This window comes from Anopheles coustani, chromosome 2, assembly GCF_943734705.1.
Source record: "Anopheles coustani chromosome 2, idAnoCousDA_361_x.2, whole genome shotgun sequence".
NCBI lineage: Eukaryota > Metazoa > Arthropoda > Insecta > Diptera > Culicidae > Anopheles > Anopheles coustani.
Genome location: NC_071289.1, coordinates 64358115 through 64381765, shown reverse-complemented (window position 1 = coordinate 64381765; position 23651 = coordinate 64358115). Strand labels below are relative to the sequence as shown.

Genomic DNA, 23651 nt, shown 5'->3' with positions numbered 1-23651 from the left:
GTCTTTAAGAAAGTGAGGGGTAACGCAGCTCGAGCGCACCCCGGCTCGTATAAGGCCCGCAAAAGAGGGTCGGAAGGAATGGTGGAATTCTATTTTTGGAGTTCCCATCAGATTTCCTTCCCCCGGTGCTTTTTCGGTGATGCATTTCCGCCCTCCGGAAGATGCATCGCGCCGCGTTCTGATGGGAAAAGCTGCATTATTGGTTTCGGGCGTCGTCGTCTCTCTTGATCTTGACAGACTGCAAAACTCTCCCCTCCCGGAGACGGGTTCCTCATTCATCCTGGTGGCCGTCCGTCCCTCCCGGGAAAATTTGTCCGTAATCACCCCTCGCCCGGGACCGTATACCTCGTCCAACAAACCATTCCAAGGCAAAAGATGATTTTTCTTTTTGATAGTAGTCTTGCACGAGCGCGCTGTCGAGGCGGCGGACAGAGTGGAAATTCGAGACAACCAGCATCCCCCTACCCCCACCCCCAATGCAATTTCCTGCACCGACAAGATGTAGCGTTGGAAAATAGAGCCTCTACATGAGCGAAGGTAACAGCATGACACAGAGTAGACCCAGGTCGATCTTTTCCCCCAGCTCCACATGACGGCTAAGGAAGAAACAAACCCTAACAGACACATACACACACACGAGCACACACTGAGAGCATATGTTTTTTTTTCGGGTGTTGTGCTCGGGCGACTTCCGGTCTCAGGAGAATTCTTACACTCGGTTCTCGTGGTCCCCTTCGAAACTTCAGGCTGCCTTCGGTCTAAAGATAGCCCAGCTTAAGCGTATGCTATCGATCGCTGGGAACATCACGTAACTTCTCCAGCGTATATCCGCTCCAGAAGAGTCAAACATTTCTTCGGCGGGTTGTTTTTCCTGCTTTTTTTCTAAACGCTCCTTGGATGGAAAAGTCAATTTTTTTTTACAGTTTACTATTCTATTACTAAAAAAAAGTATTCGTTTACGGATTTGAAAAATCTTCAAAAACAACTAAGTTAGACGGTTTTACAAAAAGCGGTCAAAATAACCCCAAAAAATCATTCCAGGGATAGTCAAGTTGGTTCTCGGAACTGATCATACAGAAAAGTCTGGATCTGATTTATTTGAAACGCTGTTTTTTTTGTGTAAAAATATTCAATCGGTTACAAGATATTAAAATTGCGTTGCGATTAAAATTACCGCTGTCTGGATTCTAGTGTTAAAACAATTGTTTTCCTTGCCCGAGTATATAGAACCTATTGGGTTGAAAACAAACGCCCCTAGGGTATGTTGTTCCATGATCGGAACGAAGCATAAAATTGGATCGTTTTCATATTGCTTTTGGAGCGCGCGCCGCAGGACGTCGAACTTCGTTGGCGGAAGAAATCCATCTTTCCACGGCTGCTTTCCTTTTTGTATAAGCCGCCAGGAAAAGCGAATACATACGACGTGCTACACAATATCGTACACTACGAACGGATAAGCCAAGATGGTCATACTTCTTCCTCGGCCGGTAACACCAAACGGAAAGTTTTGGAGTCAGTTCGAGCAGCCCCAGAAGCATTAACGAGGAGGAGTTTGTTAAATATTATTCAATTAACAGCAATCGATTTCGTGCTATTTTTAGCAGCAGCCCTTTTTTTATTTATAGCATCGATATGGAATAACGAAATTTGCCTCATTTCTCCCGAAAACAGCCTTATTTCTCGAACTCGGCAGTGACGTGGAGAGTCGTGCACACGGCGGCGGTGTCTTATCAAGAAGGCGCATGTGTTCGAGAAAATTGTACCACTTGAAATATCGATGAAAGTAACGGGAAGGATATCCTATTTTTGGGCAGGATGTTGAAAGCAAACGTTAACGTTAACAGTGGGGTTTTCCGGAAGGGAATGGTGATGACACGCGTGCGTACCCTTTGGGAAGGTGAATCAAAGGAAAGGGGGGAGTTTTTCCTTTTTCCCGCTCTTGCCCTATATTTGCGAATCTTTTCGTGAAACGAAAAGGGTTTCAAACAGGATCAAAGGAATGAATACTACTCACACAAACGATCGACTGAATCGATGTTTTCCTGTGTTCGTCCGCGGGTGTATGGGGTGGATGTTAACTGAAAGGGGTGGGTGGCTGATGATTGGGGCCCCTTCGCTTTCGGTGTAGTTTAACGGTCTTGTTTGGTTCTAGGGCGTATCAGCGCCTTGCTGATGGAAAACACAAAAATCCATCCAAGTATTACAGTGAAGGAGGGAAAAACTTGAAGAAATTGGAACACTTCGGGCGTTCTACCTACCTCTGCCTGATTTACATGATTAATGGTGGTGACCTGAAAAACAACGTCAGAATGGGAAAAGGGAAACATGTTAACTGTTAGGATCGTTAAGCTTTCCGGCTCCCCGAATCGGATTGCATCTACTCAATAATAGACTGTTCTAGAAACCATTTTAATTCCTCAAAAAATCAATTCTTCATACTATTTAATTATACACTAAGTATCTAATATCATATTTCTTTAATGTGATTTATGTTTTCGTTACAATAAATTCTTGCATTCGTGTGTGGATTGTAGCCCCATTCCGTTAGTTTTACGTAATAATCTTGCTGACCACCAAAACGTTTGAGCGTTGCGTGTTGAAGAACACTCTCCTGCTGGCTCCTCCCGTCCTTTTACGTCACCGTGCGCTTCGAGCATGTGCTTCGATGTCCGTTGATAACTAAATTGAAACTTCCTTCCTTCCGTCATCCCACTAGCAACAGTTTATGCGTGGAAGAGGGAGGGGGGGGGGGAGGGGCGGTGTGGGAAGAAGAAGGGAAAGCGAATGAGCGAGTTTGTCCACCCAATATGCTGTGTTGATTTCATTCACAACATGATTTCGCCCCGGCTTAGCTGATACACACCACCACCATCCATCCCAATATCTCCTCCACCCACGGGGCCAAAATTAGCGCATGTTGTGTACCAGTAGTACCCGGGGGCGGAAGTGGGCGCTTGAACTGTTGTGCGATGGGATTGGGTTTGTTTTTTTGCTTGCCTTTCCCAAGAGCCGCAACGACAAAAATAAGGGCTCGTGTGTTGAGTTGCAATCGTATTTGCAGTGTAGTGAGACACTTCATGCTAATCATCGATACAAGTGTGTTGCTGCTGCTCTCTGGGGAGCAATTATTGTTCGAGCGACTCTTTCATCTCCCCTCCCCGCGCGCCAGAATGGAAACGAAAATGAAAGTGAAGAGTGATTCACCAGAAGAAGTGAAAAGCCCTTTGCCGGAAGCGGACGATTTTGTTTCATTTCAGTGGACATCTAGTGGAACACAGAGGCCGGGGTTTGGGTCAACTTCCGATGTGTGACTCACAGTTTGCGGGAGTGATTCTTTAACTATTACATTTATTCTAGCTTAAATATAGCATTATAGTTACATCATAGATTTTAATGGATTTCTCTTTTTATTTTTCAGGTCAGTAAAACATCGATAATTGAAAATACATCAATTTGGTTGGTAACGTATTTATGATACTCTTCTTACGAACAGTTTTAATTCTGAACAATGAACCTTTTCCAGCCCACAACCACTAAAACGGCATACACACTCCAGCTTTAGTTCGAGCACATTTTTCCATGTGTGTGCGATTTTATGAGTCGCAGTTTTCTTAAAGTCCGCACACTTGAAGCCCCTTCATCAACAACACCAACGGCAGGCACATTTGGCGACCCGGTGAGGGAGAATGTGCGTTTGATCCCGGAAGTAGGATGTCCGGTAAATCTGCTTCATGGTGTTCCCCACGCCTTCTTGCGCCTTCTTTCGCGCGGAGTTCGTTGTTCGCAGAAGTTATACGACACACACACTGTATAAGCTTTTCGCAAGCGTTCTCAGGCGGAGGAGGATAGTGGCGCCTTTCTGCGCTGCTGCCTGCCGCTAAAGTGGATAATGAAATTTGTTGTGCACACTCTAAGGAAGGTACAATCCCCAACGCACACACTAAAATCGCACATACGCCGCGAACGGATGGTGTAGAGCCAAAGGACACATAAATGTTGACCTACGAGAAGAGGCGAAGGGTGGGTGGCACAAGAATGGACAACTCAACTCGTATGAAGTCAGTGCACCATTGAGGGGGGGGGGAGGAGTGTGGATGTCTTATTGTTGTGGCCATTACTACGATTAGATTTACACTTTTCTTTTGCGGTCGGGGTTCAGTCGTCGACCCAAAGGGTGGTGAGTGAAGTAGAAGCAGGGGTGGAAGAAGGAACGACCGTTCCCCCCACCACATCCATTAAGGCGAATCGGAACTTCCGATTTGGCAGAAGAGTTTCAGACCGGAAAGGCGGGTTGGAAGAAAAGAAGAGATCGTTGGTGGAAATGTCGGCTTCCGGTGTGTCTCCTCAGCGGCAAGCCGAAGAAGCTTCATTCATGCAAATTGGTTGCGACACCTACTCACGCGATCCATTCTTAGCTATAAGAGCGGGAAGCAGTTCTAGGGTGTCGCGCCTATAAGGGGGTAAATGGTCGTTGGGGGCTAGCGCAACCACCCGCCAGGCATTGCTGACAGGCCCTGGCTCTACTCTTGTAAGCCGGAAAACGACAGCTAGGAGGAAACACGAATAGCCAAAAGCATTCCGGTGCTTCTGTGCCTGCTTGCATGCAGCTCTCCAATCGCAAATAGTTCTGCCTCTAATTTATTTTCTAGCCGTCGCCGTCGCTGCAAAGAGCGAACGTCTTCATAGTCGGAGGAGGCAATGAAAAAGGTGGGGCGGGAATCGGCGATCCGGACGGAAATAGTGCAGACTCTTGTCGGGTTGCCTCCTCAGCACCGACCAAAACGTACGCTGCACTAGGATGGGGGAAGAGTTTCGGTCCCGCACACAAACTCCCACCGGTAAAGACTATCATGGCGAAGCTCGTGCCAGGTTCTCTCCCCACGGGGGAGTTGAAGATAGAAATTGGTCATTAGTCGATGTCGCCGACGATGGATGACTGCCGAGGGTCTTCGCGTCTAGGGCACGTGTGGCGTCCTAGTAGGAAGGCCGAATCGGTCTCGTCTAGGCTTAGCACATTTCTCCTCGCAGAAATCAGATATCAAGCTTTTTTTTTGTGCAGGCAGTCCCTTATAGGGCCTTTCCCGAATTAGGCTGGATGAGCATATAATCAATTATAAATTTGTTGCCGTCGCTGATATTGCATTGGCTTAATGTTGAGTGGTCTTCTGTGGAGAGGGTCGTTGGAGTTGGTCAATGGACATCTTGATCGATATAACCGATGAGAGCTCATAGTATTTTGGAATTGTTTGTTTTACGTTACGTTGACTAGGTTGACGTCTTGGTTATATCCTTTAGTTTTAAACTTTTCCATTTTCATAACAATTTTGGTATACAGACGTTTCCTTCTTACTTTTAAAGCAAAGCGGAAGTATGGAAACACAGCAGTTAAACAGTTGTTCTATTCTATGGCAATATTTCAAGTTAAGCGGTCGATATTACGGCGCGTCATTGTCGTTCGAAGAATAACTCAGGGACTAAAACATAAGCGTCAAAGTCCGGGGATCAAGCGGTTCGTATGGAAATTCCCAAGGACGCGTTCTCAAGCGCCCTGATGAACTGGGCTGACCACCGCGTTGTTGCGTTCTCGTTGTCATTTTAATGAAGAAATCCAACGGAGCCGCGGGGTGTTGTAGGTGCTAGGGGTTACAGCGCGGGGCTAAATGGCCACCGGGCTTCCGGTTAAGCTGATTTTCATTTTTCTTGATAATTGTACCATAAATCCTGTTTGCCGTTTACGTCAAATTGACGGTAAACGTGTCTCCTCCCGCTTGTACTTTTCCTCCAATGCAACCACCACACTTGGCTTGGGATGTCCTTCCTCGATTGTTTCTAGGAAACATCGTTCGTATTGCGCCTGTGGTGAACCTGTAAATCTCCTCGCGCGGGAAACGGAACAAAACGAGGGGCCGCCAAGATTACGGTTTTTGCTGCTGCCCGTCCGTCCGTCAGCTTATGTCCGTTGTCGGCTGCGCACAATTACACGCGACCGGTGCACATACACCCACCGACACAGATGGGTAAAATGTCACCCGCCGCTGTTAAGCCAAATCAGGACGTGAGAGGTAATTGTTTCCCTTGTAAATTGCAGGAGACAACGTTTTCCTTGCCCCCGCCGTACATGGAGTTGTATGACATTGCTATAGAATCTGTACAGATTTTGTTTCAAAGTTTTAGTGTTTGTATCTAAATAAAATGGATGTGCTTTATTTACAATGTTTTATAAGCTCTCCCAATGGTCCTGATTTTAAATTTCATCTTGAGTTAAAATACGGACATATAACTTACAAGTAGAGTTGTGTAATTCAGATTCACATTCATGAATCTGAATGGCACTTTGCGTTTTAAAGATTGAGGAATCTTTTGATTAAAGATTCATGAATCCCAAAGAAACATGAACTGATGAAAGGTGATGAGCAACAGATGGGTCAAGGGACTCTTGTTTTTTGTTTTGGTCGCATGTTCCACACCAATGAAAGAATCATAGAAATTTCGTTTGAAGATTTGAATCCCAAAAGATTCATGAACCCATCTGAATCAATGTTAGGTGAAAGATTCATATGAATAAATCTCGCCAAAAGATTCATAAGACACAACCCTACTTAAAAGCTTATTCAAGTAACCGAAGCGCGGACCCTTCGTGGCCGAATTAACCTTACTGTTGTTGTGAAAAATGCGTTGCTCCCCACGTTTCTTCCTGCGACTAACATTTCACAATCTTTTCTATTACCAGAACATGTTAGTAGAAACCACATAATCATGTCTAGATGGTAGTGGACCGTTCGTGATATGATACGTAAAGGTGTCTTCATAAAAAACCTAAGGCACTTAAAATTGATAGTACAAAATCAAGGTCTTCACCAAACCACCAACACTATATGCTTCGTTCTGCTGCCGTGTCGCCTGGTATGGCTGCTGACCTGGCCAAAATCATCAGGCGCGCCCTTTTCGCTCCTACATTACATCGCCGTGGGCGTCAGCTGCCGTTTGCTGGAACGGACGTCTTGTTGATCCTGGCCGAAGTTGTGTCCTTTTCGCGAGTACGATGTACCCCGGTTGTGCTCTGGTTTGTTGGTTGTGTGGTGTGGTAGGGAGGGAAGCGCTGAGATTCCAAGGTGTGCTCTTCGGTGGTGTGGAGCTTTGGAGCGAGAGAATGTGCCCGAGCAATGGGTCGAAGAAGAGCGTCAGCTACCATCTTATTTTCACCGGGGAATTTGCGGGCGAAATGTTGTCCAGTTTTTGTACGCACGTAGTATTTTTTTGTGGAGCGTTCAACATCTATCCATCGACTAAGGTCCTAATGAGAGCGGTATGTGGTGAGCAGTAGGTTAAAATGTAATTTGTACAGACATGGAGAGAATGTCCTTTTTCAATTGAGAATGAAATTAAAAATCTCGTCTTTTCGATTTTTGTGATATTCTTCAAGTTACATTTACTTCGATTTGTATTTATTTGATTGAATCATTTAACCAAAACATCAACAAATTCTTTGTATGCTATATAAAAAAAGCTCTCTAGGAGCTAAAAAATTCTAAACTTCATCAAGATTTCCACAAGTCGTGTTCCTCCTTTACGTAACAATCCATCAAATATTGCTTGGAATACTCTCCGGGAAGATACGTCGTCCTCTCGTTGTAGGTTGAGATGCTTTTTCTTCCTCACTATCACACGGATAATAAGAAAGGTTATCGTGCAGAGGAACTAACGAAGTGCACCCACCACCCGAAGATGCTGTCATCGGAGCTTCTCCGTCTTCAGAGGCAGCTCAAATGATCGTCGTCGTCGTCATGGTGAAATCAATCTCGAGAGCTTTTCTTTCTCTCCATACTCGCCCGACCCGTTGGTTAGCAGTGGTGTGGGGCACTACAATTTTATGGGAGTAAACAACAACAGAGAGCAGCACTGAAGAAAAATTATGCACTTCGAAACGATGTTGGAAATTTCTTCAGCGAAGATGAGACAGCGCAAAAGAATTAGAATTTTTTCCACTGTCCTCCCCGTCAACCTCTTCAAGACCAAGGAATATGACAGAATCTGAAGCTTTTCCGATGGTACAGTTGGCGTTTGAGTATGGGGCAAAGGACATCTATTGTTGTTAAAGCACACCAGAATGGTTATATGATGAGTTTTTTTTGTGACCGACAGTATTTAACAACGATTATATTTTATTTCAATCCTCTCCTTTAGAGTGAGCACCCAAATGTAATTCGCATTAATAACGTGAATAATCATTTAAAACACCGACCACCCAATGTGAGAACAACTTGGTACAGATTTTTTAGGCTCTTGTCGTAAGCACATACATAAACTCACGTTCATCACCCATGAAAAAAAAACAACCAGCAGAGCAGGGTGGTGTACGGTATTATGTATTACACCTAAGCTTTTGGAGTTCGTGAGCATATAAGGATCCCCTGGAGTGTACTATCAGATCCGGCCCGTCTTATCTCTTATCAATGACCAAACAGAGAGTGCGACTGGAGAGCAAAAGCGCCAAGGAGTGGTTTCGTAATCAAGTTCTCAAATTTACTGCCGATCGCTGGTTTGGGAGAATCTATACGGCTACACCGTTTTAAAATCCGACCATCCATCTCGTCCGTTGGCGAAGCTGGAGTCGTTTCGGGGGCCACACCACATCCTTGTGTGTGTGGGTGAATCGTGAACAAGGATCCTTGAAGTGTTGAAGCCCGCGAGTATGAGATTTGTGAGCACAATTTTGTACGCTAGCTCTCCTAAAACCACGCGTTTTCGCTGCTCACCCGGCTGCTTGTTGGTTGGTGATGGTGGATCCTAGCTGTGGAGGAGGACTTGTTGTTTGTGTGGGTGCACGTATCCTTGTGGATGTGCTGGGCTTTACACCACGGGCGTGTGCACGTTGTCCTCCAGCTTTCGGTGTGTACGGTTCGCTCTAATACGCTTCAAGCGTTCCGGGATATGGAATGGATGCTGGTGCCTGCAGAGTATAAGTAGTAGATGCTCTCGGTAGCACATACCAACGGGGCCACAACCACCACCACCACCACCAACACCATTGCACATTATCCTTGTGCCCCGTAGTCGTCGAGCGGCGCAGCGAAGAGCTTGATGGCGTATTTAGCTGTTGCTATAAAGAAACACAGATGCACACCGATCCGATCGGGAACTCTGGCGCAAGCAAGCAGTAGCAGCACCATCATCTACATCGGTCCAATCGGTTCTCAGTGGTTATTTCTACCTATAGACGTCATCTGGCCGCTGCTGCTTGGGCGGCAATAGATACTCTAGTGATAAGGATAAGGAGGAGCGTCCAAACAGTTCTCGTGCGGTATTTCACCTATCCCAGATAATTCGTGCTCCAACAGCTGCAGCTTCTGAAGGCAATCGTTTCGAAGACCCGGTTTGCGGTGATGTCGTGATATATTTCCCACCGGAAAGACTTACTTTTCCTAGTGTGTCCGAATCATCCTTAAGGGCGTGTGAGCAAAGGTGCTTTTTCTTCTTAAAGCCGTCCACATTGACGTCAGGTAGCGAGTGACGAAAGTGTTAGTTAGGGTTAACAGTGATCAAATTTTATAGTGCACACATCTTTCATCACAAATCGGCAGCACTGTTTTGGGCATACAACTTCAAATTCAGGTAATCAACTGGCAGTGGTAAACACACCCAGCAGTGAGCGAAATTTCAACCATAAGGACATTTTCCCATTCGATGATGCCGGAAAATTGTTCCCTTTTTTTTCTCACCCATCTGTTGTGGGTGGATGAAGGTACGTACATGCCGTAGGTGGTTGCTCCCTTCTGTCAGAAGTGGACGTGACATAACCTCAATTTAGGGTGTAGTGTCTACTATATGTACTCTCTTTCTCTCTCTCTCTATTTTTCTACGATTTTTCTCCTCTCTGGCGTAATAGAACTCTCGTATCATCTTAGCCGACAATATTTTCTCCGGATGGTGGAAAACTTTTCCCATGAAAAACGTTTTTTTGGGGCAGGAAAAGATCTCCAGGACGCGCTCACCACAACAAACCATATTGGTGTTGTGCTCGTGATTCGTTCACTCCCACGCCCATCTGCAAACCTCCCACCACCAAGGAGTACGTTCCCCAGTATTTCCACTAGGATAATGGTCTGTGAGAGAGAGAGAGAAAGAGATGAAAACGTGAGAACATTTTGTATTCTTCGTGGTGGATGGATGTAAGGATGCTCGCGAGTGGTGATTGTGTGTTTTGGTGCGCCGACAGAAGGATGCTGCACAACTTCTCTCCAGTAGTAGATGTTCGGGTGGGGAGTTGCTTCTATCCTCTCCCCTTGAAATCCCTTCCGGTGGATCCTTGAGGACGAGAAGCTTTTCGCGGTTGGTAATGTTAGCCTTCCGGCGGAATGGACTTGGTTGCTGGTTGGAAGGTGTATCATTCCTGGTAATCAACGCATTACTGTCTAACTATCGTCAAACTAAATTATTAAATTTTTACTCTATTTTTTCTCTTTTAACATGTTTTTGTTATTTGAGTATTTTGTTCCTCATAGTTATGTTAAGGTCATAACTTTCGATCATTCCCTTTCTCAATAACTGCGTCAACCGGGAATCGAAGGTCCGTCCTGATGATATTATGTATCGGAGTAGTCCACCCGAGCGTGGTTTTGTTTTTGTTCAACAACCTGTATGCAAATCTCCTCCCCGAAATGATGATAGTGGTGGGTCGCGCCGCGCCCATCCATCATCAATGTGGGTTTCGCGATATATAACCCATCAAAATACAACAACACACACACAATGCACCGCAAGGAAGGAAAAGCGATGGAAATTTGGAAATAGGCATCATCGGGTAGGTTGGGGGTCGGTGGTTTGAAACTTTTATCAAATATTTGTCGTTTGGCTGGGCCCCCCCGGTTGAAGTCCCCCGGGAGTGGTGGAGGGGTTATTTAATAGCAGCGGAGGGTTTGGGAGGTTGTGCGTGTTGCGGTCTTGTGGCGTTTTGGCCGTGGGCAACATGAACACATTATGATATGATGCAGAGTAGGATAATGGTCGAGTTCACGTGGAAAACTTTGATTTGTTATTTTAAACCATAAAGGGCGAGGTGATGGCGTGAGTTTGTAAGCAGTAGTGTGCGGTAAGAGGGGGGGGGGGGGGGGGGGGGGATAGCTTTTTCTTTGCCGAAATGGGTGGTAGGGAATGATGGTGGTGGTTATGGTGCGGTTGTTTTAGCCAATTCCCGGCCAACAACAAACGAAACAGCGCACACATCGTAGAGCCAGCCGGGGTTTCCAAACTTGCTTAACTTTTGACAAATTTTTCACATTGTTCATGGCACTATTGTCCATGTTGCATATGTTTTTTGCAAATCAGCTTCTCCCATACCGGGGGTACATCATCCGAATCCGACACAGCTGTTGCAGCATAGTCTAGAGCAGCATGCCCTTTCTTACCCACGATGTTATTTTTCGCCACCAAAGGCACACCCAATGTCACCACTGTGTGCAACGTTGGAACTGGGCGTGGATACGCTGTGTGATGAGGAACATTTTGGGAAACAGGAAAATTTCATCTTAAAAGACTCCCAGAAGGAGGGTGCTGCAGTAAGGATTTTCAGTAATTTTCATCTACCCTTCCTTTCCAGCCATTACTGGTCGTCGGTTTTGGGTGTATTTGTGTGTGGGGGGTCCATACCTTTTTACGTGACCGTGGTTTTGTGGGAATTAGTTTGACATTTCTTCTTGATGTCTGCGCTCGACCCGCCCGTGTCCAAGAGTGTCTAATTTGTGCGTCCGAAGGCTTGCGGTGGTTACCACCATCTTTTGAGGGAAAGAGGGCCCAACACAACCCGCTCGATCGTTATTTATGTGGTCGAAGGATCAAAGGAAATGAGGCTACATAAACACTCAATAATTCATAAATTACCCAGAACTGCTGAAGGCGCCCTATGCTACTAGTATAAATAATATCAAAATTTGTCTTTAGCGCCATTGTCAAACGTCAAAGCTTACTATTAGTTCGAATTAGAATAAGTCACGTAAATTTCCCCGTTACGAAGATAGGTATACCACCTCTCTCATACCTTTACATATCCTACCTTTTAACTTCAAAGCTCGTCATTTGACGACGCCCTGGGAAATTAATTTCCCAAACCCAAACCCCTATCACCACCAAGTATGAGTGTGTATGTGTGTATCCGCACCCTAACAAGATGAGAGGAGAGTTTTCTGAAAATTAACTCAAAATTAAATGCAAACAGTAACCTCTAACGCACGCTTCCTCCCTCCTTCCCCACTCACTGGTCGGTGGAGATGAAACGAAACTAGATAACTTTCATCCCACAGTTATCTTTTGCAGGCGAAGGCAGGGATAAGGAGAAAGGTTGGAAGAAGAAGGGGGAGATGAAGGTGGGATGATTTGTTTAAAGCTTTTTTTCGTCCTCCTTCGAACGTACAATGTTCTATTCAACTGGACTTGTTTAATACGATGCATATATTTCGGTTTGGTTTCTTGTGAAAAGCGGTCCACCAAGGACTTTGTTTGTAGGTTCTTCAGTTGTATGTAAAGCTAACCTTAACCTTCTTTTACCCTCTCTTTCCATTGTCCATTGCAGATGAATCCGTGCGGTTGTACCTGGCCTGCTGGTTGCAGAAATACTGTGCCAGCTGGTTCAACCGCGATCAGGACCAGCAGAGCATATTCAGCAAAGCCTTCCTCGAGAAGATCCTGCAGATTATCGTCCGTTACCTAACAGACGAGCCGAATGTAAGTATCGCATGCTCAGTTGCTGAAAGGGAAAAATAAAGTTTCATTAAACCGTGTACCCCGGACCAAATGACGAGTGATCGATCGTCCCTTCTTCACGTCGCTTTCAGCGTTAGGGGGCTTACATTTATAAGGTGTAAAGCTCTTGTGTGAATAACAATCAAGAAGAACTAGGTCGTCCGGTTTTTGACGCGCCTGGTGGAGTTCTCTCGCTCCGGATCAATCGAGCCGGCACCACCATGACCAGCACACAACACCGCTCGTAAAACCGGGGACGACGCGCGGTAATCAACACTCATTTTTACGCCCAATAAAAATGACGTTTCACAACCAACACCACCACCCTCCCCCCCACAACAGCTCCTTGTTTTGCAATCCTTTTGCGAGCTTTTTTTTTTTGTTTTGCCCCCCTTATTTCTTCTCGTCGGTGGTGTGTGTGTCGTCGTCGTCTTCATTGAAATCATCAACGTCGACGGGTTTGGTTTTTTTTCTTCGGTTTTCCATTGTCGTAAGGCTCCTTTCCGAGGCGGAATCGCGCATATTGCGCCAAAAGGATATCATCACGTTTCGTTAACGTTGTTAGTTTTTCCGCGCACGTACCAGAAGTTCACGCCCCTTCGTCGCCGGAAGAAGTCGCGTGAAGTGTGTCGTATGCATTCGACCGGGGAGCATATTTTTCCCCCCGTGTGCTTCGAGGGAAAGTTTCTCGAGTCAAGCCCCATGGTCGTCGTCGTCGGTCTCGAAGAAGCATCCAATTTCTGCACTCTACGGTCGATATTATATTCCTTCGTTCGTTAGCCCATTTTGGCCCTGGAAAAGCTATTCCACCTCCACCAATCCCGTATGGTAGTAGAAGGTGCTGCTCCTTTTGTGATTACAGTTTTGTGACGGTTATTTATGTGTTTCCCCTCCTCCTCCCCCCATGTGAAGCCCCCCTTTTTGGCGCGCGTGTCCTGTTGTGTGTAGTGTGGGAATGGCAGAAGCACTGACTGGGACATTCCCCGGTAGGGCGTGTGTGTGTGTGTGTGTGTGTTTGCATTACATAACTCTATTCACCCGCTGCTGCGCCATAACTACACGAAACTGGGGTGGAACACTGATTTTAGAATGTAGAAGGAACAGGTGTTCCGGGGTTGTTTTTGAAGCTTTTCAATGACGCGTGTTGTGTGTTATCGTGAGGGGGTGAAAAAGCCGGACGTGTGCCTTGTGGTTATGCACAACGACATACTACAGCGCCACACCAGTGTCACCGACTTGTTGATTCTGCTGGGAAGCAAAAGCGAAGCCGGCACCACATCCTTACGATCCTTAACTCCTCGATTATAAATGCACGAAAAGCTTGGGAGATGTTTAGTTGACAATAATGAGAGAGCGCACTAATTGTTGATGCCGTGTTGAAGGCATTCTTGTTGTTTTTTTTTTTGTAGATGTCAAGTTGAGTCTCTTGACAACTATAAGTTCCCCGACGTGCGGGGACAAAGTGACGATGAACTCCAAATGCTCATTTAGAGCGCAACACTAAATCCCGATGCAACGCTTATGACCGAATGGAAGTGGCGCATTTGCATAGTGCCAGAAACGCCCACACACAAGCCTTTCCCCCCACGAGGGCCACTTGTTTTAAGAGGAGTTGTGAAAATCTCCGTAAGGGGTATGGAAAATGTGAAAAGCACATCTCCAAAGCGCGCTCTTCAAAGCTAAATGATGTCCTCCACCCTTTGCAAGTGCTTCTTCATACTGTAGGGAAATGAACACTTCATTAACTTCCCTCCTCTTTTTTGTTGTATGTTTTAGGTTCGCGCAGCGACATTCGAATCACTGACGTATCTGATCGAGAAGGGCTACCTGGACCGGGACACCACGATCAAGCTGAACATCGTCGAGGAGCTGGTCAGCAAGCCGATCAACGAACAGTTCATGGACATGTGCACCAACTACATCCATGTAAGTATCCAATCGCGCTCCTCCACCAGCATCATCAATTCCGTACGGGCAGAGAGATAGACATTCTGCCCACATTTCCAGTAGCTTAAGGACTAAGGCCTTTCCATTAAACTTTGCTCCAAATGTGTTGGTGCTCTTATTGTGGACGTTTAATAATCGAGTTGCTGGCTTATAGTTTATTGTTAGGATCTTCTCGGATCGCGATCGTTCCGAGTGTGTTTCCCGTGGTTACTCCAACAACAAAACAAGTGTGTGTGGCTGTGTGTGTTTGTGATTAACCGTCTTCTTCTAATTCGGGCAGGTTCGTGAAGCGAATCGAAGTGAAACATTGCAGCAGCAGCAACATTGTGGTGATAAGCGTTGTAGGAGGGTAAAAATATCGAAAACTATCAAAAGGCTACACGCTAGAAACGCTCTTAATAAGAATTTTACAAAGGTAACCAATGCTTTAGTTTTTTAGTCTTAACACAGAAGCAAATGATCTCCCCAAAGTTTGCCTAATGCAATGCTTCAATGCGGACGTACCGTTACGCGTCTTCAGGATCATGTTAAGGACCGTGTGCGCTAGTTTTGCTTTGTTTTTTCTCTCATCTCAAGCTCCGCTCTCTTTCGTCGGCAAGAATATCAATTTCCCCTGGAATACCGTAATAGTTTACGTGCGCGCACTGAACGACGTGTTTTATCGTCGGCAGTAAATGGAGTCGCAATACAATTCTACGATTATAGCTCAGATGGGGCATCACACTGGGATTCCGTTGCACCACGATAATATAGACATTCCATCTGGTTTCGATACTAGAGTTTCTTTTTTTTTTTTTTAAATCAACGACTCTTGGTAAGAGCATTATATTCTCTAGCTCCAAGGGACACCACCCGACATCATCATCCATGTCCTTTCTCCGCACAACGAGCCCCCTGAGCTGAAGTTTGGTATTGGGTTCTCGGGTGATATTGTTATCGCCCCAAATGCAACTGCTGTCTTCACACCTCTCCCCGCTCCGCTCCTCCTACTGGAACAATCCTGCTGTTCGTATGGTGTCCCTGCAGAAGAGACTTTCCTGCCAACATGACAGCGCGAATGCATCTTATGCTGTGTCGTGTGTAGAAGCATGAATGTCGCAAGTAAAGAAAAAAGGAATGATGATCATAACAGTAATAAACGCAAGGATATGGACGATAGAGAGTGTCTGCCTGGAATGCTCTCGGGTACTGCTTCGTCGTTTGCCGCGACGTCGTCTAAAGAAACGTTTTTATTTTTTCGTTCGTTCTTCGACAACGTTAAGATGTTACACATTTGACATATTTCATGTTGTGCAAGAACACTCGACAACAGCGAGAGATGATGGAGTCATGAGGTGGTGTCCCGGACTTGCATTTGTGTGAACATAGGAGGGGTGGATAACAGCTTAGTTTCTGTTCTTGTTCGTTTTTGTGTTACTCTGTCAGATGCCTGTCCATGTCACCACATCCTATTGCTAGCGCACACTTTTCCTCTACAGGGTCGTCGGGGTGAAGACTTGTGTTCTAGCGTTACTGTAAAATCTCCTTTTACTAGTTTACCGAAACAAATCATGAGTCAATCAATTTGTGGTTATCATAGTGTTTTTACAAGTAACTTGCTTATACTTGAGAATTGTAATCATGAATAGTGTAATTTGGTGGAAGTATTTGAAAATGATAACTATAAAAGTTGGATCTTGAAATAATAGTAGTTTGATAGTAGAATCCACTCTACACACACAGCGTCTCTAGTGTAGATCACGTTTGGAAAAACGATTTGTCGGTCAATTTCATTTCAGTACGGAGTCGCCTCCAACCCGCCATAATTACGATCAATTCTAGGATTCTTACTCTCTTGCTTTGATATTGCGTGTTTTGTATGTGTGTGTGTGTGTGTGTGCGCGCGCCTCTGTATTTAATTGGTGATGGTTTGACAACTCTAAGTAGCATCGGATTGCGCCTTCCCGGGCAGCAGCAACAACCAAGTATTTGGTCTGCAAGAAAGACATGGGTAGTGAGATAGTGGCGCCCCGACTTGCTGCTGTGGCGCCAGTTTTGTACTGGTAGATCTCACTACCTTGTCTTTCATGTTGATAAATACAAAATAGTAATACCGTTTAACCTGGCCGTGTGTATTTCGACGCCAACCCCCCGGCTATTCTTCGCTTGTTTCCCTTCCTTCTGGTGTTTGGGTGTTTTTTTGTGTGTATATCCAATTTGATTTGCGGTGGTGGTGTGTGGTGTGTGGTGTGTTAAAGCTAAGGCTTGTGTTATCTAAAATGTAATCTAAAAAATCTTCTAAGTATATTATCGAATAAGTGTTATGGTGGTGGTGGTGGTCAATTTCTTATGTTTATTTGTGTTTTGTTTTGTTATTTCTTTACTACTAATAGTTTAACGATGCTTATGGGTGTTACTTTAGTTTTTCTACTTATATGTTTCTATATCTTTTTGTTGTTCTTTTTTAATAGTAAGGATTTGTTACATTGTATTATTTATTACTATATTATGTTCTACATTCTTCTTTGCTAAGCATGTGAATTTAGTGCAATACATATTCTAAGCGTTTCTTTTAAACCGGTCGATTATTCCTCCCGCCTTCCACAAAGTGTTTTTTTTTATTATAAAAGTGCAACAACTTTGCAGCCAACACTACTACTGAGTGCAACTGCGTTGGCATCAAACCTGGTTGTTTTAGCGTGATTTCAAAATGCTATCACAGCCAGCTTTGATGAGCAATGCGTCACTCAAACGCAACCTAACGAACGTGACAAAAGAAAGTGTACCAAATCATCACCGGCTGTTGATTTTTTTTCGTAGATTTTTCCTCATTTCTTTCATTTGCGTTGAATACCAAAAAGTGCATTTACACGTCTCCCGATTTTGGCCCAAGCGTAATTGTTCGCTGCTGTTGTGCTGCCTTCCGCACTGAAATTTCTTTTTAACGGTTTTCTCTATTGCTCATGAATTAATATTAAATGTCCATCAAATCACTTGTTATAGAATAAGATTGAAAGACAGGATCTTGATATGGAATATGAAATAAAAAGAGGTGCCAGCATAACCGGCCAAAACAACCAGGGTTTAGCGAAAAGGAACTAGGCGCGTGAGCGAACGAAGCAGAAAGCTGTGCAGAGGTGTTGAGATGGATAGATCGAGAGCAGCGCGCGCGAAAAGGTTGTTAGGAAGGATGCTATCCAAACGAAACCAAACACACAACGGACTGGGCTCATCAATTGGTTGTGGCTATGTGTTTATCGCCAAATAAACCGGACTCGTTTTCCGCAATTCACTTTCATATCACAGCCATTTTGATGAGCTCGGTCGGGTGATGAAACACATCTGGTCCTAGCTTCTAGTACTCTTGGTTTAATTTTGGGGTTAAAATATTTGGTGCTAACTGTTCGTTTGTTTTTCTTCTTCTTGTTGCTAGTTATATTTTCCTTTGAAATATTATAACCTCAATTTTTGGCTGGCGGAAGGCGGGTGAAAGTTTTCAAAGACAATTGTAAGAACAGAGTGAACATGGCAAAATTTAAAAAAGTGCACAATTAATCTAAACTTTATTCACCACCACCACTACCACGACGGACTATTAATCGTTTCAGGAGTAACACAAACAGATGTGCATGAGTGTGTTCAAATGAAGGGAGACCGGTCAGCCTGCTAAGGTGTATCCAGGTGGTCAGGTCGTAAAAATGGTTGTGCCGTGCTGATTTGCGAAAGTTCATATCACAGCCATTTTGACGAGTTTGACTGCATGGAATAGAACAGTTGCGGCTTCGTCTGGAAGTATACATTTTATTTACCGTAGGGTAGGGAAGCCTCAAGTTGAATTGAGCTGGTTACTGTGTCCCTCTCAAAGTGGCTGTGAAATGCGTTGTCCATCGGTTTCCATATCACAGCCAGCTTTGAAGAGCGTCACGGTGGCGGTGTTTCAGCAAATACGGTTGGATTGGTGAAATTATGTCCGCAGCGAGTAAGAGTGATTTGTGGGGTGATGAAAATAAATAACAGCAACTTATGTGGAATTTATCATTATTGGTGGTGCACTGTGGAAATGTATAAATGAAGTTTAACAACGGCGAAATTTAGGCATGTCCTCCCTCTCAAAGTGGCTGTGAAATGGTGCTATTAATTGCCATATCACAGCCAGCTTTGATGAGCTAGGCTGTGTGCGACAGCGTTCGTCCTAGGAAACCGTGTACGTGTACCGGTAGTTTATGTGTCTGGATATCCAGCGCGTCTTTCTTCGTTGCACAACACATTCCATGTTTATTCTAGGCTAAATAAATATGCATAAGTTTGAGAGAGAGAGAGATTGCAATTAATTCTTTATTTTATTTTTTTTCTCCTTTCTTTTTTCGCGTTTCTCCAAATGACGATGGCGATGTGTGTTTTCATTGGGTTTTGTACACGTCTAACAGTTAATGGTAAAGATAGCTCCGCTGGTTGGAAGCGCCAAGACCCAGGAACTACTGTATGCCCGCTTCGTGAAAATGTGTACCTGCCAGATCAACTTTGTGCGCAAGGAGTGCGCCACCGCCTTTCCGGTGATGTGCGAGGTGCTAGGCAACGAAGTGTTTGAGAAAAATTTGGTAAGAATTCGTGACACATGTGATGTAGAAAATCAACGTGTGAACATCGTGTTAGCAATACTTATTTTCCCCCCCGTCCCCCTAACCAGCTGCCAATATTCATGAAGCTGTGCGAAGACGTCATATGGACCGTGCGGAAAGCTTGCGCCGAAGTGATGCCGTTCATCGCGCTCCTTTGCACGCTGGAAAAGCGGCGTAAGGTGCTGGTGCCGATCTACAAGAAGTTCATGTTCGATACTAGTCTGTGGGTGATCAAGGCGGCATTAAAGGTAGGGCAAGGAAGATCACTGCAGAGATTTCGTCGTTGGTCAAAAGTTGGTCGGTAGCTTACACAGTTTTGTCGGTGCTTGCACTTTGGTTTACTCCCACAGAACTTGGGCCGATTCATGGCCACCTTCGCGCCGCTGCAGATACTCGGCCTAGCGTACAACCAGAACCTGGAGCTGTCCATCGTAAACGCGGCGGACGAGGCGTTCGAGGAGCTGATGGAAAACGCGCGCCAGCTAACCTACTGCAGCCAGCCGGCGTCCAGCGTGCTGTTGAAGAACTTTGCGAGCTACGAGAAGCGCTTCAAGGACTCGATCCAACGGCACGCGCTGCTCTCGCTGGTCAAGTCCGACGAGGAGCCGTGGAAGTCGCGCAGCGAGGACCGCAGCATCAACGTCGAGGCGTACCTGTCGTCGGTCGTGTTCGTCGAGGAGAACATGGTGCAGCGTCAATCGACCGGCTCGACGTCGGACGACGGTGGCGGCATCTCGAAGCTAGCCGACTTCTACTACGTGCGCCACAAGTCGCTCTCGTCCAGCTCGTCCATTGCGTCCACCTCGCCGACACCGTCGCCGCTGTACCGGGCCAACCAGAGCTACGACGAGAAGAATCCGCTCAATCGCTTCATGCGCTACTGCTCGCCGCTGAAGAACAACTTTGAACATTCGTTCGGTAATCCGACCGGCAGCGATGGGGGTGATCAAGGGGGCGGCAGCGATGCGTTCGACAACCACGGCCACTGGGACTCGGAGGATGATAATTTCGCGTCGCACCACCTGCCCGACCTGAGCCTGGGTATGGAAAATGCCGGCCTGGGCGGGCCGGACGATGACCCTGGCACGAGCGATGTGATCTTCGATAGCGACAACCCAAAGCACGACGCGGCGGCAGCCAACGGCGCCGGGCCGGACTTTATCATGGAGTCGACCGAGGAGGATGAAAACACGATCGACGAGTGCTTCAATTCGCACCAGTTCTGGTACATCAGTCCGGGGCTGGCTCTCGATTTGGAGTTTATCGACACGGATGCTGCGGATGGAAGTGGTACGGATGCAAGCAATAACAACAACCGTTCGTCGTCGGCTGATGGTGGTGATGCAACACAGAAAGCCGCCGGATCGACCGGTGGCGGCAGTGGTGGCGTTCGGTTGGAGGAGGATGATACCCGCAACAATAACCTCACGCAACGTGCAGGCGCAGCCAACAGCAGTTCCTCGTCCTCTTCGGCCATGGTAGTGGAGGACAACGAGAACCAGAACGATAGTGATTCAAGCTATGGCAGTATCAACAACAACGAATCGGAAAACAAGCTACTCTACATGTACGACGATCTGTTGATGCCGAAAACGCAGTCGTCATCGATGGCCGCCGCCGCAGGGTCTTCATCTTCGTCCGGTGGAAGCGGCGGGCCAGCGGTTACTAACAGTTCTGGTGGTGGATCCAATTCAGCCGGCAGTGGTGGAGGCGGCGGCGGTGGTACGTCCGGTGGTGCGGGCGGTAGCAGTAGCAGCACTGCCACACCGACCATGACCACAGTGGAGCGCATCCGAGCGGCCGAGCAGCTCAAAACGATGATCCGCTGGGAGAACGAGGAGGTCGAGTGGAACCTGCTGGAGGACTTCCTGCACATGAAGAACGTCAATAAGGAGCTGTGCCTCGACTGCGCGTACAACTTCCCGGCGGTGGTGCTAACGTTCGGCGACAAGTTCTGGCCCATCCTCAGCCGCTATTTCTTCGACCTGTGCGCCGACGTACAGGACTCGGTGCGGCGCACGATGGCTGCCTCGATCAGCAAGGTGGCGCTGATCATTGGTCGCGAGCAGGCGACGCGCGACCTCGTCCAGTCGTACACCGAGTTTCTGCTCGACTCGGACGACATCAAGTTCGAGGTGGTGCGCACGCTGGCCGAGTTCCTGAAGGTGATCGATAGCTGTGAGCACGAGACGCTGATGAACCACCTCGGCATGTGCCTACAGCCTCCGCTCAGCATGATGAACTGGCGATTCCGTGAGCTGGCTGGCCAGCAGATCGTCGAGCTGGCGCGCATGCACACGAAGATCCGGAAGGAAAATTGTCTGCTCTTCCTGACCGGGCTTTCGCTGCGCCTAATGCTAGACAAGTACGATAGCGTCCGCAAGGCGGGTATTGATGCGGTAAGTGCGATTTCCCCAAACAACAACAACCCTACGAACTACGAAAACCGTCACTAATATCTTCTTATTCTTCCTGTAGTTTGTGGAATGTAGCCATGAGTTTCAGCAAAATGATAAGGTGTTTGAGTTCCTCAACAAACACTTTGCCTTCTACAGCGACTGGCGTCGCCGGCAGACGTATGTGATAGCGGCCGGAAAAATGGTAAGAATCGATAACCAGCATGCTAATTTTCTTTACGGAATAGAAGACATATTTTATTGATTGCTACTCTTTGTTCCCTTCAGCTCGAGACTGATCGTGTCGAGGTAAAAATCTTCCGCAAACATGTGTTCAACAATGTACTCAAATTGGCCAGCGATTCGGTGCCGAACGTTAGAATACAAGTCGCCAAGTGCCTCAAGCAAACAATTGCCCCTCATCGTAAGTATAATGTTTTACCCTGTCGACCCTTGTTGCAAGGATTTTAAAATCCAGTTCTCATAAATGCTTTTCTTTTCCACAGCGAAATTTGCTAACGATCCGCAATTGGAACCAGCGCTGCAGAAGCTGCGCAACGATAAGGACTGTGACGTGCGGGGGCATGTGGACGGCTACCAGAGCATGGAGGAAGAGATGGCGGCCGAGGCGGCCGCTGCAGCCAGTGGTGGTTTTAATGCTGCCTTTGGCGGTGGTGGTGGTGCCGATGGAGGAGGAACTGCTGTTGGATCGTCCTCGTCATCGTTCTCTTCCGAGCCCGTTTCGTCGCACCTGTCCTACGCGGAGGTCACGAGCGGTTACCTCGGATCGGCCATGTCTTCCCTCGCGCTGGACGATCACCACGTTCAGTTGGCCGGCGTGATGCGCATCCTCAAGCGCAACGATGGTGGCAACCAGGAAGAACAGCACGATCAGGAGGTGCATCTCGTCGAAACGGCTCGAGATGATACCGAGGAAGAGCACGAAGTGGAGGAAGAAGGCGACGACGACGGTGACGATGAAGAGGAGTGCGGTGAGGAGGCAATCGAACAACCGACCTCTTCCATGTCCACCGACGATGATGCTGCCTACTGCTCCGAGATGGAATCGTCAGCTGCCTCAACGCCATCGGTCGGTACGCTTCCAGTGCCGGCACTGTCCAGTCCCTCAGAAGGAGAGAAGAAGCAGCACGAGGCGGAGGTGTCCGTTACGAACAACGAGCAAAGGTCCGCGGAAGTAGAAGACGGTAACAATGGCAACAGTAGTAGCAGTAACAGCACGACGTCGTCGCCCAACACCACCACCAGCAGCAGCAGCCAGGTGGTTCCATCGGCCGGAAGTGCACAAGATTTTCCCGAACACCTCGTCGTCAATGGAGAAAGTGGCGATGGTGCTTCACCAACAACGGCGAAGGGCAAGAAAACTGCTGGAGATGGCATAACGGACACCAGCATTAGCAGCACCGCCGCCATCACCACCACCAACACCACTCCAACGACCACCACCACATCGCCCAAGATGAAGGATAACTTCTTCCGAAGGCGTTCCAAAGGCAAGAAGTAGTAGGAATAGAGGGCACAAAACAAACAGAGCGCACTCATTAAAGTGGTGGGTGCACGTACAGAAGTAGGAGGCTCTGCTGCTCGATGATTTCTGCTACCAACTGGGTTTGACGATCAGCGAAGCGAGGGGAAAAAGTGAACGTTAGCAATTCGTATAATCGCCTAGAAAAACAATAGGAATTCAAGAAAAGTAACATAACAAGAGGAAAGGACCGAAAGGAGTAATGAAGAGCAGAAAGCTAAAACATTCATTCTATCGACCACCGAAAAAGTAAGACACAGACAGACATGACGGAAGGAGCAGCAGCAGAGTAGCAAAAGAGAGGGAGAGAGAGAAAAGAGGAGGAATTTAAAGAACTTGAAATTAATTCGTTTTTTTGTTAACTTTAGGAGGGATAAAATGAGTAATTCCTTCTACTCCTATTCCTGCTTGCTACATGTTTGAATGGTGTTT

At 46.7% G+C, this 23651-nt stretch overlaps 1 protein-coding gene across 1 annotated transcript in view; it reads left to right on the top strand.

Annotated features, from left to right (window-relative positions):
* LOC131264831 (uncharacterized) overlaps positions 1-23651 on the top strand; it is a 57632-nt gene extending 33981 nt beyond the window's left edge. Inside the window, exons 4-11 of the mRNA XM_058267097.1 lie at positions 12566-12717; positions 14512-14661; positions 19089-19259; positions 19349-19528; positions 19631-21679; positions 21759-21881; positions 21965-22100; positions 22183-23651. Of these exons, the coding sequence (XP_058123080.1) occupies positions 12566-12717; positions 14512-14661; positions 19089-19259; positions 19349-19528; positions 19631-21679; positions 21759-21881; positions 21965-22100; positions 22183-23198 (3977 nt within the window). The 3' untranslated portion in view covers positions 23199-23651. The remainder of the gene's footprint in view (positions 1-12565; positions 12718-14511; positions 14662-19088; positions 19260-19348; positions 19529-19630; positions 21680-21758; positions 21882-21964; positions 22101-22182) is intronic.